The sequence below is a fragment of the Pieris napi genome, chromosome 11 (genome assembly GCF_905475465.1).
Source record: "Pieris napi chromosome 11, ilPieNapi1.2, whole genome shotgun sequence".
NCBI lineage: Eukaryota > Metazoa > Arthropoda > Insecta > Lepidoptera > Pieridae > Pieris > Pieris napi.
The window spans coordinates 3547038-3565269 of record NC_062244.1 but is presented as its reverse complement, the minus strand read 5'-3'; the positions used below and the strand labels follow the sequence as shown (position 1 = coordinate 3565269).

The following is an 18232-nucleotide window of genomic DNA, read 5'->3' as shown; positions in this document are numbered from 1 at the left end:
TATTATTTAAATAATTATTTGTAATTTCAGTTTTTCGTGAAATGTTTTTAAAATCTACTTATTGTGTTTCGTTACCCTATCATTTAAGTTTCTTTATTGAGCAATTAAATTTTAGATATTAAAAATTATGTAAGTTACATAATTTTAGAAAGGCACAAAGTAGGTTGGAAACACTGCCCTTTATAAAATAATAACATATTTTAATGCCTCTCCATACTGGTTGTCCATCAGTTTCGTGAAGCGTGTCCTGTCCTGTGCTAGATGCCAGCATTTTTCCTTCTACCTTCACGTCATTTACCCAGGATTTTACTCATTATAATTAATTAAGTGGTCATGGTGCAATAGGCCCATGTAAGCAAATAATAAACATACTTAACTTACATTATACAGTGTTTTATTAAGTTTCAAGTTAACTGCAGCAATGCTTTAAAATTTTCAAATTTAAACTTAACATTTTAATTTAACTTATACACTACAGCTTGCTTAAATCAAAGCGAGGAGGTTTCAAACTCTTCGCCTTTTCAATTTGTCGATCTACGTCCAAAAATTTCTCCTTAACCAAATTACTTATTGCAGAAGTATCATGTCCACGTGAAGATACTGGTGTTCCCTTTCCTTTAAAGTTCAAAATTGAAGCCGCTTTTATCTTTTCTGGATCGGATTGTGGCTCTTCGCCAAATATTGCCATGATATACGTGGTCTTATCATCGCAATACATCAGAGCCAAAAAAGGATCCAGTATTTTTATGCGTAAACTCAGGATGGGCAGCGTTATGTTTGTGCCTGAAAATACATAAAATACTAGTAGATGAATATATGTAAAATACAATTTAACACTACTTCAATATCACCTCTTGTAAAATTATATAACTATGGAGTTTAGGAGGAAAAAAGTTTAAAGTTGGTAGTGTTTGGTCTTATGCGTGCCTCAACCCTGAATCTACTCTAGTGAGACTTTTGTCGTGTCGCTCATCTGAAGTTAGGAATTTATGAAAAAGAGAGAGCAGTGGTCTACAGAGTTTTTAAGTGTAGAAGACGCTATCACTATTAATATCTTATTTTTTCAAACTCAAAATAACTTTACGTGTATGAAATACGTAACTAACTACACTTATGAACGTGAACAGAGGAGATGTTAAATTGACTCTAAGTTTACATTTACTACCAGTTCGCAAGTCAGGGGCGTAGAGAGAGCAAGAAGAATTGGCAAGAAACTCTTACGCACTCATTTTAATCCCCAAGTTTTGAGTCATACAAATTGTTTGAACTGCAGCAAATCAATCCCAAGGATTAGGATCATTTAAATAATCGTCAAATTTATAAAAAAGCTTGATTATTTTGTTTGTAATGAATTTCGTATATATACAAACCTTTTATCGATTCCGGCAGATCAGTTTTGACAATACCTTGAAATAGACCTCGTCTATCTTTCGCAATTAGTAAAATCTCTCTGGTATCGTTTAGCAGTAGCTTTGGTTGGGTCCACTCTATTCCTGTAAGATGCGGGCCGTAATCCGTTTTAAATTTCTGCACTAGCTGGAATAATTTTTATAAATATATTTTTTGTGTTATTCAAACTATTATTACTATGCATTCAACAATTTGTGTGATGTAAATAGTCTCCAAATATTAAATAATGACTCAAGGCGTAAACTTTACTGTTGACTTTTCTATATACATATGGGCGGATGCCCTTCATTATTAGAATCAGCCATGTCTTAATAATTTTAATGTTGGTCACCAAACTCAAAATCTATTTACTATTCATTAGGAAATCTCTTAAACAAGCACTTTCAATTAGTTTTGTAACAAAAAGACACCAGATTATTTAGAACAAAAGCGATTCGTCGCAGACGTGGTGCGCTCGCCGTTGACGTTCGAAAAACTCCCAACGATTCAACATGGCCGCGCTGACCATCGATACGACGCTCCGCCAGACTTGACAACTGTCAAATCTCGTTCCAATATTTGCAGTATTTCTTAACATGGCGCTAGGAATGCGCCGTCACGGCCGGACTGACTTTCGACCGTCCTCGGGCGCATCAGATTGCAGTCCTGTAACAGTGACACAATCAATCGGACAGGTGTCAGTAAATCTACCCGCTCGCCCAACCTGACAAGCTATGACTACTAGACGTAATGCTACTGTCATACAACTATGACTATCAGAATAAAAAAAGCGTGTGTCATTTCGACCACTCATGGACCGGACGGCACCTTTTTCTAATCAATTTGGACCGCACGAGTGTGTCCTTTCGACCAGCCACTCGTGCATGGACCGGACGACACTGTCCCTTCGACCAATTAACACCTAAGATTGGACCGGACGGGTGTGTCCTTTCGACCAGCCACTCGTGCATGGACCGGACGACACTGTCCCTTCGACCAATTAACACCTAAGATTGGACCGGACGGGTGTGTCCTTTCGACCAGCCACACGTGCATGGCCCGGACGACACTGTCCCTTCGACCAATGAACACTTAAGATTGGACCGGATGAATGTGTCCCTTCAACCAGCCGCTATCAGCTGCGTGGCCCGGACGACATTATCCTTTCGACCAATGAACACTTACGGTTGGACCGGATGAATGTGTCCCTTCGACCAGCCGCTATCAGCTGCATGGCCCGGACGACATTATCCTTTCGACCACCTTCACACACACACACACACACCACGTTATTCAATGACTCATCTCACTAATCATGCCAACATAGTTAAGTAAACTTCAGCGCTTACAGATTACACATACCTATAAGTTACGGACTGTCTTGCTCTGCGTGAATACGGACCTCATGCTCAAAGATTTCGCGATCTGAAATGTTACTTAGGGTATCAGACTCCGCTGTAAGCGTGTCTGATCCTGCGGACAGTGTATCGGAGCCTGCAGTCAATATATATCACAAACATTCGGTCTGTCGAGGTGACTATTATCGAGTTCAACATCGTTCGGCGCCGTCATGGCCTCTTCTTCAGTCATCAAACTAGTAGATATTTCAACTAACCCGTCATGACCCCGAGGTACTGGACGCAAGTTCTCGTGCGCGTATTTGAAAGTACGATGTGAACCGGTTATGCTTTTCAACTCGTAACGGTCATTATCTAATACTGCGATTATTACATAAGGACCCCTAAACTTCCTATCTAACTTGGTTTGGTTGCGTTCACAACTTTTGATGAATACGAAATCGCCTTTAGAAAATGGCTTGATAGTAGCTCGACCCTGGTTAAATAGTAAAGTATCGGATGCGGCTGCCCTTTGTATGTTAAGAGACGCATCTTGCCTAGCTGACTCTACGTCAATTCGCTGTTCTTGTTCTGAATCTGGACTTGAACACCTAATTCTCGACATACCTAGAGATTGAGAACGGATACCGAACATGAGTTCAGTTGGCGTAAATTTGGTGACTGTAGACCTAGTACTATTAAGCGCTAATTGCACATTACCTAACTCGTCACGCCACGCTTTATTGGGATCGTTTTCGATAATCGTTAGCAAACTTTTCAAAGTGCGCATCACACGCTCGACTTGCCCGTTTGCCTTGCTGGAGCCAGTTGCTATAAAATGCAGCTTAATGTTATGTTCTGAACAAAAGTTCTTGAAATCCTGGCTAACGTAACACCTGCCTTGATCAGCTATTACGCGCTTAGGTGCTCCAAAAAGGCAAACGGCACTTTTAACGGCTTGAACCGCACTAGCTGCGTCTAATGATGAGGTGTGCTCTAATAATACGTATTTAGTGAACGCATCAATAATTACTGAACAATATTTCTTACGGTCACTTTTTCCACTTAGTTTGCCGGTGAAGTCTATATGAATCGTGTGCCACGGTACCGGAGCTTTTGGAATAGAATGTAGCTGCACATGCTGAGTACCTGAGGTACCTTTTGATGCCTTGCAGACAATGCAAGAGTCAATAAATTTTCTAACGCACTTGGACATCTGAGGGAACCAGTACTGTTCGTACAGTTTGTCCAGTGTTTTGTCACCACCCAGATGTTGTAACTCGTTATGAACGTGATTAATCAAAGTCCATATTAGGGAGCGAGGGACGACTGGCAGCCATGATATAATATTGTTTCTTACAACCTTCCTATAAAGAATGCCATTCCTAACGTCATATGTCTGACCAACCGTTTCAGGAAAATCGTTATTATTGTGCTTGTTGATCAAGTCTTGGACCTCTGCATCACGTTTCTGTTCTACAGAAAGCCAACCGTGATGTAATTCTACAAAATTTACTATCTGAATTGTAGGTTTTGAAGAGACTTGTGACTCGGAAATTAAGCTATTGGGGTCCGGCAGGGGATTTCTAGAAAGGTAATCCGCGTGTTCCATGCCACGACCTTCGCGATATATGATATTGAAATCGTAGGCTTGTAAAAATGCCCACCAGCGATGAACACGTGGGGTTAGGTCAGTTTTAGATTTCGATGCTTTTAATGAGTTACAGTCCGTGAAAACCTTGAAACGTCGGCCGTATAAATAATGCCGGAAGTGTTCTACCGCTCGTACGACTGCCAGCGTTTCCAGTTCGTATGAGTGGTAGCGGGACTCTACTTCAGAGGTTCGTCGGCTAAAGTATTCTACAACATGGGGCAGGTCTTTCTTTTTCTGTATTAAGATCGCCCCATATCCCTCCGAGCCAGCGTCGCAATGCAATTCAACGGGTAAGTCCGGGTTAAAGATCATCAGAACTGGTTCGAAGGTAAGCATCTGTATAATGGTATTACGGATATGGGCGTCGTTGAACACTTTTATGGGGTAGACCCCTATCAATCAATTTCTAACTCTCCTGTGTTCACGCGTTTACGGGGAACACTATCCACGAAACTGCTAGCATATTTGTCCAATAGTCTAATAAGGGCATCTCTATCATCAGCTGCCAAATCCGTATCTATCCAAGTAAAGTATGGCTGGGTAACAATCGCCTCACAAACATTAACTTCAAATTATCATTATTAATTTTGACGCTCACACCGTTTTCTAAAATGTCCCTACCTATTATAACAGGGTCCGTAAGACATGAGTCTGGTACTACATGAAATGTCAAGTTTTATAAAATTTTCAAAATTAACCTCACTCGAAATCTGTGACGTAGATTTTATTTCATCACCACCAATGCCCGCAAGATCATTGCGCACAGTACTTGGGAACTTAGTATAATAGCTCTCTTTTATCAACGAGCAAGACGATCCGCTATCAAACAAAAAGAAAGGAGACTGACTCACCAGATGACATCCTCAAGGTGCCCCTCGACAGCCACTGTTCGCAGATATTGACCTATTACCTTGCAGTAGATCCACCACCTTTTTCGTTTCTTTACAAATTGTTGCTATGTGTCCAACTTGACCGCATATATAACAGGTTACGGTAGAAGTTTTCTCGGGGGCACGTGTTGCAGTTGACGGATCTTGCTGTTTAGTCATCCAAGAAGAATCTTCTCGAAGACGCTTGCCGGTGTCCGAGGATTCCACAAAAATGATATTTACCAGGAAATCTTGCGTCCACAATTCTAGGTCGCTTGAAATCAGTCTCTTGGATTTCAGTAACCCCCGATCTTCGCTTTAGGGAAATGTCTCTTAAGATTCTAAACAACTGAGGTTTAATAGTGACAGTATATGCGTTTAGCTCACGGCATATCAAATCATCCTTCTGACATAAGACCGATATGACGTATCCAGTTATAAAGTCTTGACATTCGGGTTTTAGGTATAGTTTCGATCATATTCCATAAACGCAGGCCACTCTGCTGCAGTTTCTTTTGTTCCAATTTGAAAACGCAATATTTCATCAAAGAAGTCTTGAAATAATTTTGGTTTACAAAATCTAGCCATTAAACTTTGTTTTACATTCTCCCCTGTCAGCTCATACAAATTTAACTTGCTCAAGAAAGCTGCGCGCCCTTTCAGTACACTGCTAGAGAAATCTTCTATATCCGCGTCTGCGTCTACCGGATTAAACTCTACGAATTTCATTAACAACTTCAAGGCGCTATTTTAGTCAGGTGGTTGTTTTTGCACGGTCAGTAGCGCATGGGATCCCACTTCTGATATGGGCGGATGCCCTTCATTATTAGAATCAGCCATGTCTTAATAATTTTAATGTTGGTCACCAAACTCAAAATCTATTTACTATTCATTAGGAAATCTCTTAAACAAGCACTTTCAATTAGTTTTGTAACAAAAAGACACCAGATTATTTAGAACAAAAGCGATTCGTCGCAGACGTGGTGCGCTCGCCGTTGACGTTCGAAAAACTCCCAACGATTCAACATGGCCGCGCTGACCATCGATACGACGCTCCGCCAGACTTGACAACTGTCAAATCTCGTTCCAATATTTGCAGTATTTCTTAACATGGCGCTAGGAATGCGCCGTCATACATATATATATCAGCTATTCTTGTCTGTTAAATATTTATATAAAAAAATATATATATTTACTCATAAATAAATTTAGTAAATTTACAACCATTTTAGGTCTGGGCCTCAGATTTATGTATCTGTTTCATGATAATTGGTCAATCAAATAGGCAAGTAGGTGATCAGCCTCCTGTGCTTGACACACGCCGTCGACTTCCAAGGCAAGCCGGTTTCCTCACGATGTTTTCCTTACCCGTTCGAGCGAATGGTTAATGCGCACATGCTCCAGGAAGAGATTCGCACGTTGATGTCACCAACACCGCTCTACTCATAAATAAATAGCACTTCACATAGCATTATCAATACTAATGCAAGGTGAAAAACTTTGTTAAGCTCTGGTTTGTTAAACTGTTTCATAATAAATATAAAATAAAAACCTTTTTAGTAGGATATGTAAATCTATGGATGTCTGCATTTTGAACATTGCTTAAGGACCATATATAGAATGGAATCCACTCCAAATTCACTATATCATCAGGATGAAATAAGGCTTTTTTTGAGAATTCCTCACAAGTAGTCCAGTTATCCGTAGATTCTTTTTTCATATATGTTCTTTCTTCTATCTCGTCTATATATATAGTTTGCGGTTTACTTGTGAATGGTGTATCTGGGCGTGGTATAGTTTTAACAAGTGGTTTAGGATAAGATCTAGCTAGGTTACGATCTAATATTGCTTCAAAATTATAATACATCGGTTTACCACTGTTATTTCTCATCATTTCACCTTCTTCTGCTTTTCTCATTTTTTCATATAGCATTTTGTCCCGTGGTGGCATGTATTTGCCGGCTATATCTCGAATGTTCTCTCTCATTGCGTATGCATCTTCTAGATTTAATTTATCGCCACCTTCGAATAAACGTTTGTTTTTTTCTGGATCTCTGTAGATGTGACCAAAGTCTACATCGTGTTTATTGTAGGTGTCAACGGATGCTCGCCTTTGCTTCGTTTTCTTACAATCTGTCAACGTAATAAGGAGAATTATGAAGAGGAACTGCATTTTCCGTGTTATGATTCACTTGATTTGCACGTTGAATTTATATGTACATCGCAGAGGTTGCGCACATTTCGAAATAATTGACAAATCGTACAATATTATAAACTTAATTATATTTGTAAATAATATTAAAAAAAGTTAGTGGCGCTACAACCTTTTTAAGCCTGGGTCTCAGATTTTTCTGGGTTAATTTAAATGCGCACATAGAAATAAAGTCCATTGGTGCACAGCCGGGAATCGAACCTCAAGGATGAGAGTCGCACGCTGAAGCCTCTAGAGTCTAGGCCATCACTGCTCTGTGATGGCATAAACACATTATTAAATATAGAAGGTTGTAAAATTCATCATCATCACAATGGATAATTATGACTTTAGGAGTTTAATTTAGATGTTAGTGTATAATATGTACCTACTACTTAATCAAAAGATGTAGCTAATTATATTATTTACACTCTTATCGTAGTAATAATAATAATTATAAATGATAAAAATAAAAGAAATTTAAAAAGTAAGTAGAGATAGTAATTAATATTAAATATGATTAATACCTAAAGGACGATGGCCAGATAACATATCGCTTTACACAGACTCGACAAGATGGAGTAAGGTTTGGGACAGGAACGAATGGAAAAAGATGGGACAGAGCTTTTGTGATGAAATTATTTGACGACGCAATCAATCATTTTCAAGTTTTTTAACATCATTTATTTCTGACTTTTTTAGATAATATATAAGAATAAGAAATAATTTAATTAAAGAGATACACAAATAGCGTGACAAATATGTTTATGTGCAATAAAGTGTTAATAATTTATTCATACATTTTTTGAACCAAAAGTTGGATTCCTCTGATTTTTTGTTACTCCCAACGTTTCCTATTTCAACGCAAAAGACTGTAAAGCGAGACTTTTATTCACACGTATTGACACTTTAATATGAACATTCAGTATTGAAATTTTGAACAGCAATTTCCAAAATTCATTTTAATTTTTTTTGGCAATTTCTGAATTTCGTCATCGGACATCAAGTATTGTTAGCTAGTTTAAGTTAAAAGCCTTACTTACACACGAATTAATTTACTATAAAATTATCAAATACATAATAAAATTATCCCTTGGCGTACTTGGCGTTGCGTAGAGATGTGGGGTACTTTGCATCTTCTACTGCATTTACCATGGAGAGTGTCCAGAGGAGTTGTTCGGATTAATACCTGCAGCTGAGTTTCATTATCGGACGTCTCTATGTGGAACCAGCTTCCCACTGAAGTATTTCCGAACCTATTTGACTTAGGGTCCTTCAAGTAAGGAGCGTATCACTTCTCAAAAGGTCGGCATGGCACTCGCGAGCCCGAGATTGAGAGTGTCCGTGGGCGGCGGTATCACTTAACATCAGGTGAGCCTCCAGCCCCTTTGCCCCCTATTCTATAAATACACCTAATACTTAATTCAGTAGTTATAGGATTTGTTTCTGGAAATATTTCTGGGTCCGATTCATTGTTTTTTTTTTATTCTTTGTTCTTGAGACTATTATTGCTTAACAATTTTATCGCGGGCACGCATTTTCATATTAAAGATATGGCTACTTATGAATATTACATCTTAATTAATATTAATAATGCAGTAACGTTACAACCCGACTTATTGATATCGATTTATAAACTCCGATTCTTTGATAATAATTTTTATAGAATTCTGGGAAAAACGAGCCTACGGTAAGCTCAAAAAGGGCAGTCATCTCTGCCCATGGGCACATACATGTGTAGTATTGGACATGGGAAGTAGTAGCGTTGCCGGCCTTTGAGGGAGGACTACACTCTTTGAATAGTTGGAGGTCGTATCTCTCATATATAGATCTCAGATATGCCATCTGCTCTTCGTTCGCCTTCACAAGTGCACAGAAAGAAAAATCTATAGGTCGTGATTCGAACGCAAGCCCTCAGTATTGAGAGTAATAATAATCTTAATTTTTTTATATTTTATTTTTTTTGAGTGACACGCTTGCACCACTGTTTAAATAAATAAAATATAAAAAGAAATAATAACACAAATTTATTATATTTTAAGTATATTAAAGCTCATCGTCCAGGTAATCGTCATCTTCATATTCATCTTCATCTTTATGCTCTTCCAACATTGAAAATTGCGAATATAACTGCTCTTCATACAAATAAGTCTCATTGAATTCACTTTTGATACCCAGAACTGATATTGCATCGTCAATCTGTAAATTAAATATAGGCTGTTTAGGTAAACAATATTATGGCAGGTAGCAATCGTAAATCATTTTCTTTATTCCATGACATTGTAACCAACAATATTTTTCTGTAGGTTAGATTTTCTCGAATTTAAAATCATTGATTAATTTAGGTAACACAATATACACTTATGAACGTCAATATATAGATATACATATTAAATGCTTCTAATTTTACATTTACTGTCAGTTCTCAAATCAAAGGCGTAGAACGGACGAGAAGAACTGGCAATAAACTCCGCCACTCTTTTTAATCGCCAAGTTTTTTGTTTTACACAATGTTTGTAACTACAACCATTACACCATGTTCTACATGACATCTTAAGTAATTAATAATAAAAATAACAAAGATTTGTCCTCTATCAGCAGTAGGCATGGTGAAATAACAGCACGCACTTTCATTCTCATTTTAACATAGGGAGTCACGGTTTGTGCTAGGTCTAAGTGCGTATCGTCAACACAAATATGTCTTATTTACTGCTTTGAGACCATCGCAATATAGCAGCATAATCTTACAAAGGTAGTAGTAGTATGTAGAAAATGGTGTAACCCTTATTCTTCAAAACAAGTGGTATTTTTTAGTTGCCAAGAGTAGAGCACAGTTGAGTTTTGGGGCGTTTGCTACAAAGTACATTTAATCCATCACTTACGTGTTTCTCGTCAGGCATATTGTCAAACGGCGCAAGGGCATAACCAAATCGGTATTCGCACTGTAGTAGTATTAGATAGAACGGCTTCACCAATTTTAATGCCATTTCCGTGTAAGGAAGATCATCTGTAAAGTCAAAGTCAAAGTCATAAATCATTTATTCACATAGGTAACACAATGTACACTTATGGTCAAAAAAGAAATATATATTAAATGATTCAAATTTTACATTTACTGCCAGTTCTGCAATCAAGGGCGTAGAGCGGAAGAGAAGAACTGGCAATCTCCGCCACTCTTTTTAATCGCCAAGTTTTTTGGTTTACACAACGTTTGTAAGGGGCTGCAACCATTGCACCATGTTCCACATGACATCTTAAGTAATAAATAATAATAAAATAAATTAAAAACAAAGATTTGTCCTCTATCAGCAGGAGGCATGGTGAAATAGGAGCACGCACTTACATTCTCGTGGGAAGAACACGCAAATACAAATACGCAAAGGTATTCTGTATCAAAATATCTATTGTCTTGCAGTCACAAATAGTTTGTATTTTACGAAATGAAAGTCTTACATATGTTATAAAGTAATAATTGTTGGTATGTGTATATTATTATTTTGTTAACATAGGACCAGGATATGTTAGAATCAGGCAGATCTGTGGCTGAAAAAGGGAATTTCTTTGCTAAACAAGGTCTAGTGGGATTGGCGTCTATATATTAAGTTACATAAGAAACTTACGATAAAAATCTAAGTTGGTAACAATCCGAAATCTCCCAGAGACATTCGTAGAGATGAATAAAGCGCTAAAATCATTCGATGTCTCCATAAAGAGCACGGTTCTATTCCAATCAACTGGCGGAGTTAAATTCAATTCTGTGCGGAAGCGGTCTAACAACTGAAAATACACTGGATTTATACACTATAAAAATATGTCGTTATATATTATATGTGTAAATAAAGTTTTTGTGTTATCTGAGTTTATTTGTGAAATAATTAAAAGATCTTCTGCAAATCAACTTGGATCTGCCCTGCGATTCTGTAACTCACTTTTCGAACTCACACAGCGGTTTTCGCATTGGAAAAGGTGGGAGCTTATAGTGTCTTGTTTATCAAAATGCCAAATCATAAAATGACTGCTTCACGACTGATTTGAGAGCGACCGCCGATGCGAAAACCGCTGAGTGAGTTCGAAAAGTGAGTTACAGAATCGCAGGGCTGTTCAACCAGTCTGCAGTCCCTGTTAACAAAGACGTTGCGCCTGTCTCCGATACTATGGACACCTTTATATGTTCGCAGAGTTAGTTTACAACAGCGATATTGTATAGCTAATGTATTAAATATTATATATGTATTTTATTGTATTTTTTACTCTTTTTTCGTCATTATCGTATTGGCTTAGTACTGTAAGGACAGTGTATGTATTTTTGTGAATAAAATAAATTATCAATATTTTAATAAACAGGTTTTGAGAAATATGACTTGTCTTCCCTCATCAGTGATTAATTTTGTTTTCCTGAATGTGTCGCGCAGTCAGTACAATATACAGTATGGGACTTCGTCCGTCTCCCAGCATAAGGCCAGCTACTAAACCCTCGATCTCAGACCTGTACGGCGGATCTTGTGATCTGACATCTAGCGATGCGACCCCTTCGTTGCAGTCCACGAACCCGTTACACCAACATACAGTATGGGACATAGAATAAAGAATTTTATGTCCCATTTGTATGATGAGTTTTCGTTACCTTCTTTCAAACCATTATATTATTTTGCATTGAATCGAAGCCCAGTCAATAAAAGGGTGCGTGTACTTATGTACGCGCGTAAGAAGTAATACTTCTTTGGCATTATTAAAAATAGTTTTTGATTGCATGCAAATAATTAAAAACAATTAAATAATCATAGACTGGAAAAGGAGTCATTATAGTCAATAAAGTTCAGTTTACATTTGAAAAATTAAATAAATAAATAAATTATTATTATTATTTTCTTACATAAATTCTATTATTATTCGAATGTTGTTTTTAAATTATGTCCAATGCCGTAGCATCTTCCGTGGGCAACTTCATTCTGTTAAATAAAACACTATTTTGACCGGATTGAAGTTATGTATTATTATAAATTTAAAATTATGTTAAATAGTTGATTTAACATAATTTTAAATTTATCCGACGTTTCGTGTGCTTTACAGCACATACATGTTATAATACATAACTTCAATCCGGTCAAAATAGTGTTTTATTTAAATGAGTTATGTTCATTCTGTTAATAATGTGTCACGGTGCGCGCGCATCGTAAAATTTCACTCTCATCAATTTTTCATAACGCGCCGAAGTATAACTTCAAAAATTCTAGGTAGTCTTCCGATTTCTGTATCTGATTCGTGATCTTTCTATTTTCTAATAAACCTTCTGTGCATGACACACGGCATGCCGGTTTCCTCACGATATTTTCATTAACCATACGATGACCAAATAATGTGAGTTAATTAATTAAATAAAAAAATACGTACGACAGGATATGGGACACTAAACCTAAACATGTGCAGCGGTTCCTTTGCAGCATTCCAGAAGTAATACGTCTTCCAGTCCACATCAATCAGAGCGAGAGGATCAAACGTATAATTCGCCAATAACTCCTCACAACTTGTGGAATTTTGAAAACGTTTTTTATATATCTCTGAAAAATTCTCCACCACAGATGAATTATCGACTAATGGAGCCATAGACAAAGCAACACTTAATAATGAACTCGCTATTACTATTTGATACATATTAGCAAAACCAAACGACTGTATACACGCGTTTAAATTTATACAATGGCTGTTTTATCGAAAAGAAATTGTTTTAGAAAACAATTGTTTATTTTTATAACAGTATTGTTTTGTTTACAGTATGACTTTTCTTTGAACTATGAGAAAGATGTGTTCTGTTATATTCGGACCAATTTCAGTATAAAATGTTGAACGATGTGATTATAAAACCATTTATTTATTTACACTTTATTATCTTTTACAAAAACATACATATAACAAAATAAAAAAGCAGGTTACATAAGTTATAAGTCAACTGGCGGCCTTATCGCTAACAAGCGATTTCTTCCAGGCAATCCTAATATGGAACAATAAAAAATAAACACCTACATAGTACAAGAAGTGCATAAGTACCTATTACCAAAATAGCACGTAACTATAACTAAAATAAAATAAAAAATAATAATAATTTAAAAGCCAATCAAAAGGTTAACTGAGTCACAATAATTAATACCATATATATGTAATCATATTGGTTAACCAAAGAAAGTAAGTTGTTCTGCTTGAGCTGTATATATATTCACGCATTTTTCCCGAAGGGGTAGGCAGAGACCACGGATCTCTACTTGCTACGGTCCTGTTGTGCTTCTCTTAATTTATCCACTTTCATGACATTCACCATGCATTTATTTATTTATTTATAAAAGCTTGCCAACGCTTGGCACACTGATACATTGATAAAAGAAAAATAAAATACAATTTTTAATGTGTCAAGCACTTACAGGCAAACATAGCATACAAGAAGTAATAAAATTAATTAAGCAAAACAATAATATAATTTAAATAAACATTAAACATTAAACGAAAATCGCGCTCAAAGTGTGAGGTGAGAAACTATGGATGTCCAGATCCAGCTCGTTTAACAGAATGCTCAATCTGGACATCGGTGAATTTCGGCCAAAACGCGTTCTCCGGAAAGGAGGGATAAATGGAATGATGGGATGTCTGGGATATCTACTTAAATTTTGTTAAAAGGTTGGGGCAATCTAGCTGATTGTTAAGTATCTTAATGGCAAACGATACATCAATTAATGTCGTCGTGGTTGGATGCATGGTCGTCGATTATGGGTCCTAACTTGTCCCTTCTCTAGTACCTCCTGGATATTGTCCAAGTATGTACGACAAGGCCTACCTTTGACTACTACTACCTACCGTTGACTTGTATATCCTACTTGTTAACCCCTTCTCATTATTTCATCACATAGCACCTCCTCATTCATCCGTTCTACATGACCAAACCCACTCATTACCATTCGCGTCCTTGACATCACATCCTTCAACCCATACTGCTCGGCTTTAGGTACAGACTATAATCTTGCCCGAACAATTAGCTAAAGTTTTCTATAAATCGATCTCATATGTAAATAAAACACAAAATATTTAGAATTATTTTTATTGAACTTACTAATACAGCAAAATTGGTGGCCCCAATTAAAATATATATTTAAATTATCATGCCTAAAAAAATAAAACTTGCTATTATTAGAATAAAATGTTAGAGTAACTCTTCGTTTTTATTACTTTCTTTAGCGCAGACTGGGAATCCGTCTCCCAGATTAAGGCCAGCTACTAAACCCTCGATCTCGGACTTGTTGGCCGGTTCTTGTGATCTCGTACCTAGTGATGCGACCCCTTGGTTGCAATCCACGATCAGCAGGTACTTCCCTTCGTTTAGCAGCTTAAATTGAAACTTTATTAGGCTTACTCCTTTACGTGTCGGTACTAGACCTGGAAGAAGATATAAGCATTACATATAAAGATAATATCGTTTCGGTAACAAAAAAAAATCTGATTCATTTAACGATATCCGGTGTAGAAAATTATTAAATAAAACCATAGGTATCGAGAAAGTCTTTACGTAGTTTTTTTAAGTGGGAATAATGGTGGAGATAAGATTTCTCAACTGAAACATTGATTAATAACGGACAAAACAATTCATTTTAGTTGAATACATGCTTTCAAATTATCATAATATGCAAGTAAGGATTACTTGTAAACTGTTTTCTTCACAATATTATTTCTATTTAACATTGCCACTATAAATAATTAATTGTAACGGTAACTAATTTTTAGAAATGTTATTTAAATATACGAGAAGTTATTATGATCAGTTGAAAAAAATAATGGGAAGTTATTCATTGCTGGTTGGTTAAATTTGTGCGAGTAAAACAGAGACAGTAAAAAAAGCAATTGGCCAGTTATTTCGTCTTACAATGTCAGCACTAAAAATACGTAAGCAGACTAGTAAATAAATGGCCGCTCAAAATGATGGAATGAGCAGTTCGAGAATAGTTCGGCAGTTTTAGGTTTTTAGCTAACCTAGACTAGTTCTGCTAGGTGAGGGGGTAAAGTTTTAGTTTAATTAAAATTTGTTCTCGGCCTTTGGTAGGGTTGTACGGTACCGGGCGAGTGCTTAAACCGTACATAGAGGGCAATTTCTAAGGCAAGCAGTGAGTATGCTACCTAAGAATAGAATCTAGCAATACGTGCTAGGCCGAGGATGGAAAGAAAAAATGAAAAAGAAAAAATGAGGTTAGGTTAGGTTTAGTATTAGTACTGGACTAGACTAGACTCATTTTTGTTTAATGCTAAGTTTTAACTGCCGAATATGCATTTTGTAATTTTCAATTTACCAACTATAGTATACAATCGCTCTTTAAATCAGTGGCATTGTAAACTTTGACGTTTTATTTAAACTGTTTTTAAAATTGATTTTATAATATTAATACGTACTTGAACTCCGAACCATATTAGGAACACCGACGAAACTTCCAGCTGGACCCTGGTCAGCGAAGAGCAGCATCTCGTGCTTCGATGGTCCCACGTACAAACTGAGAGTTGCCGCTTCCCAAGATGGCTGCTGTTCTAAGTACTCTCCCATTTCTGACCAAACGCGGTTTATTGTCTAAAATCAATCATCAGAAACCACCATGTTTACAAAAAACTTCTATAATTTTCTTCTTATCTATATACGAATCTCTCGCTGCCGACGCAACGACTACTAAAAGCAATATAAAAATTCCCCGAATAATAAAATAAATTCAATTGCCATTATTGAAATTTAAGTTATTTTTCGAATATTTCAATCATTTAGTTGGTGATTAGTCTTGTGCCTGTGATTTTCTCATTATAGTTTCCTCATACATGGCAGGTATTAAAGTGTTTATACAAAAGTTGAGACTCGTACTCACGACCTCAGAATTGAAAGTAAGCTTAACCACTAGGCAAATGTTACAATACTACTCCGCTATCAGGTAAAAATATTGAATCTTAACTTTGGCTGTACTTAAATATTAAACTAATAATTTAAAAAAACCACTAAAACTAATTTAAAAAGTTTGGTCCCTATAGCAATAGCCGTAATGATGGCGGCATTTAACCCTATTCATAAGTAACAATTGACCGATTGCAACCGTTGGAATACAACTCCACAATTTAATGATAAATAATCATTGGCACTACAACCTTTTTAGGTCTTAGGCAAGCCGGTTTCCTCACAATAACTTCATTCACCGTTCGAGCGAATGCTCAATGCGCACATAGAAAGTCCATTGGTGCACAGCCGAAGATCGAACCTACGACCTCAGGGATGAGAATCGCACGTTGAAGCCACTAGGCCAATATTGCTTTAACTCTATAAATAATTAATAAAAAATATTTTTTAAATGCAAACGTTAGTAGCCAGTATCTTCCCCACATAGAGAAACTATCAATAGGCGAAAAAAAAGAATCACCACGTTGACAATGACACTTCATACAGCTTTCTAACCCGACACGTTAGAAATGTCTTTTCATAAAATTTTGCAACGTGCTCTCGACGAAAACAAACACTCCTCATTATAAAAAATATATCTTTCCGAGGCTTATTTAATAGAAATATTTACCTCACCACTAGCATTCTTGAACGTAAACTCGAAGCAAGTTATATCACCATCCAATTTCAAATTCCACGTATGAAATACTTTCCAAGGTTTCCCAACAACTAAATCCACATCAAAGAATGGCTGTTTCGCCACTCTCATACACATCTCTTTATTACGTTTGAAGAACTCATCCTTTACCCTCAGACATTGCGAGATATTTGCAAATATTAAAATAATAATTAAATGACCAATTCGATTGAACAAATCCATGGTTACTGTCGCTTCTGTAAAGGGAAGCAAGTTATATAGCCGATGTTTGGGAAATAATGTTGTTTTAAAAGGATGTTTAGGTTTCAGCTCTTCTTAATAGGCAGTGAGAACAATGAGTTAACGATGCAACGCAACGAGGCGGATATATCTATATACGAATTATCGATTGTTTTCTATGTGTCTATGTATTATCAATCATTCACTATACTTTTTTATTATTAATAAAAAACGTATATAATGAAGTATGTATGTGCCCATAAATATTTCTAAAAGATTACTCTGACAAAACTAATGATACTTTTACCTAAAGTAATCATTAATGTAATTTTATAATTTTTTTGTTTTCAGAAAAGGATTCAGCTTGCGATAAAATATATTAACGTGTAAATTTCAAAATCATGTTCTATTCATTTTCGTCATAAAATGAATTCAAAGTGTCAAAAATTGGCTGTTTGGATATTTTTTCTATCAAGCGAACTTATTTAAATCGTGTTTTGATCTTTCAAAATGGATACGTAAACTACTCAACTCCACTATATATTTTTTCCATTCGCCCTACTTCAAGAAACGATGACGAAAATGGAAATAATTTTGAAAGAGTGAGTATTTAATATATTTAATTCTACTAAGACAAAGTAACACGAACAAAAACCACTCAATTTATTACTAAAAAACTTGTACAGGTGCAGTGCATTAAAGAGAAAAGTCAAAACAATTTTTCAAAAACACCAACCGTAAAATGATCAAAATTCGGTCATTTGTTTTGTCGAGGGCGTGGTGATGCATATCTTCGGAATGAGTGGAATTGGTGGGCGGAATATCATCACGGCTATATGTATTGTGTAGGGCTTCTTTTTTATACACCAGAAGCCTTTTGGTTTGTTCTTTATTGGTCCAAAACCGTTTTTAGATGACAGTTTGACCTAAGAATCGTTTCGTAATAAAGACTCCTTCGTCAATCAATAAAT

At 36.3% G+C, this 18232-nt stretch overlaps 2 protein-coding genes across 2 annotated transcripts; both read right to left on the bottom strand.

Annotated features, from left to right (window-relative positions):
• Positions 1–457: 457 nt before the first annotated feature.
• Positions 458–7417, bottom strand: LOC125053970. The gene is made up of 3 exons (XM_047655611.1): positions 6802–7417; positions 1371–1536; positions 458–783 (listed from the first exon to the last, which is right to left on the bottom strand). The coding sequence occupies exons 1-3, from the start codon at positions 7234–7236 to the stop codon at positions 473–475; spliced, it is 912 nt and encodes a 303-aa protein (XP_047511567.1). The 5' UTR covers positions 7237–7417; the 3' UTR covers positions 458–472.
• Positions 7418–14599: 7182 nt separating this feature from the next.
• LOC125054063 lies at positions 14600–17264 on the bottom strand. Its single transcript, XM_047655737.1, has 3 exons — positions 17016–17264; positions 15865–16036; positions 14600–14859 (listed from the first exon to the last, which is right to left on the bottom strand). The coding sequence occupies exons 1-3, from the start codon at positions 17262–17264 to the stop codon at positions 14627–14629; spliced, it is 654 nt and encodes a 217-aa protein (XP_047511693.1). The 3' UTR covers positions 14600–14626.
• Between the last annotated feature and the right edge of the window lie 968 nt (positions 17265–18232).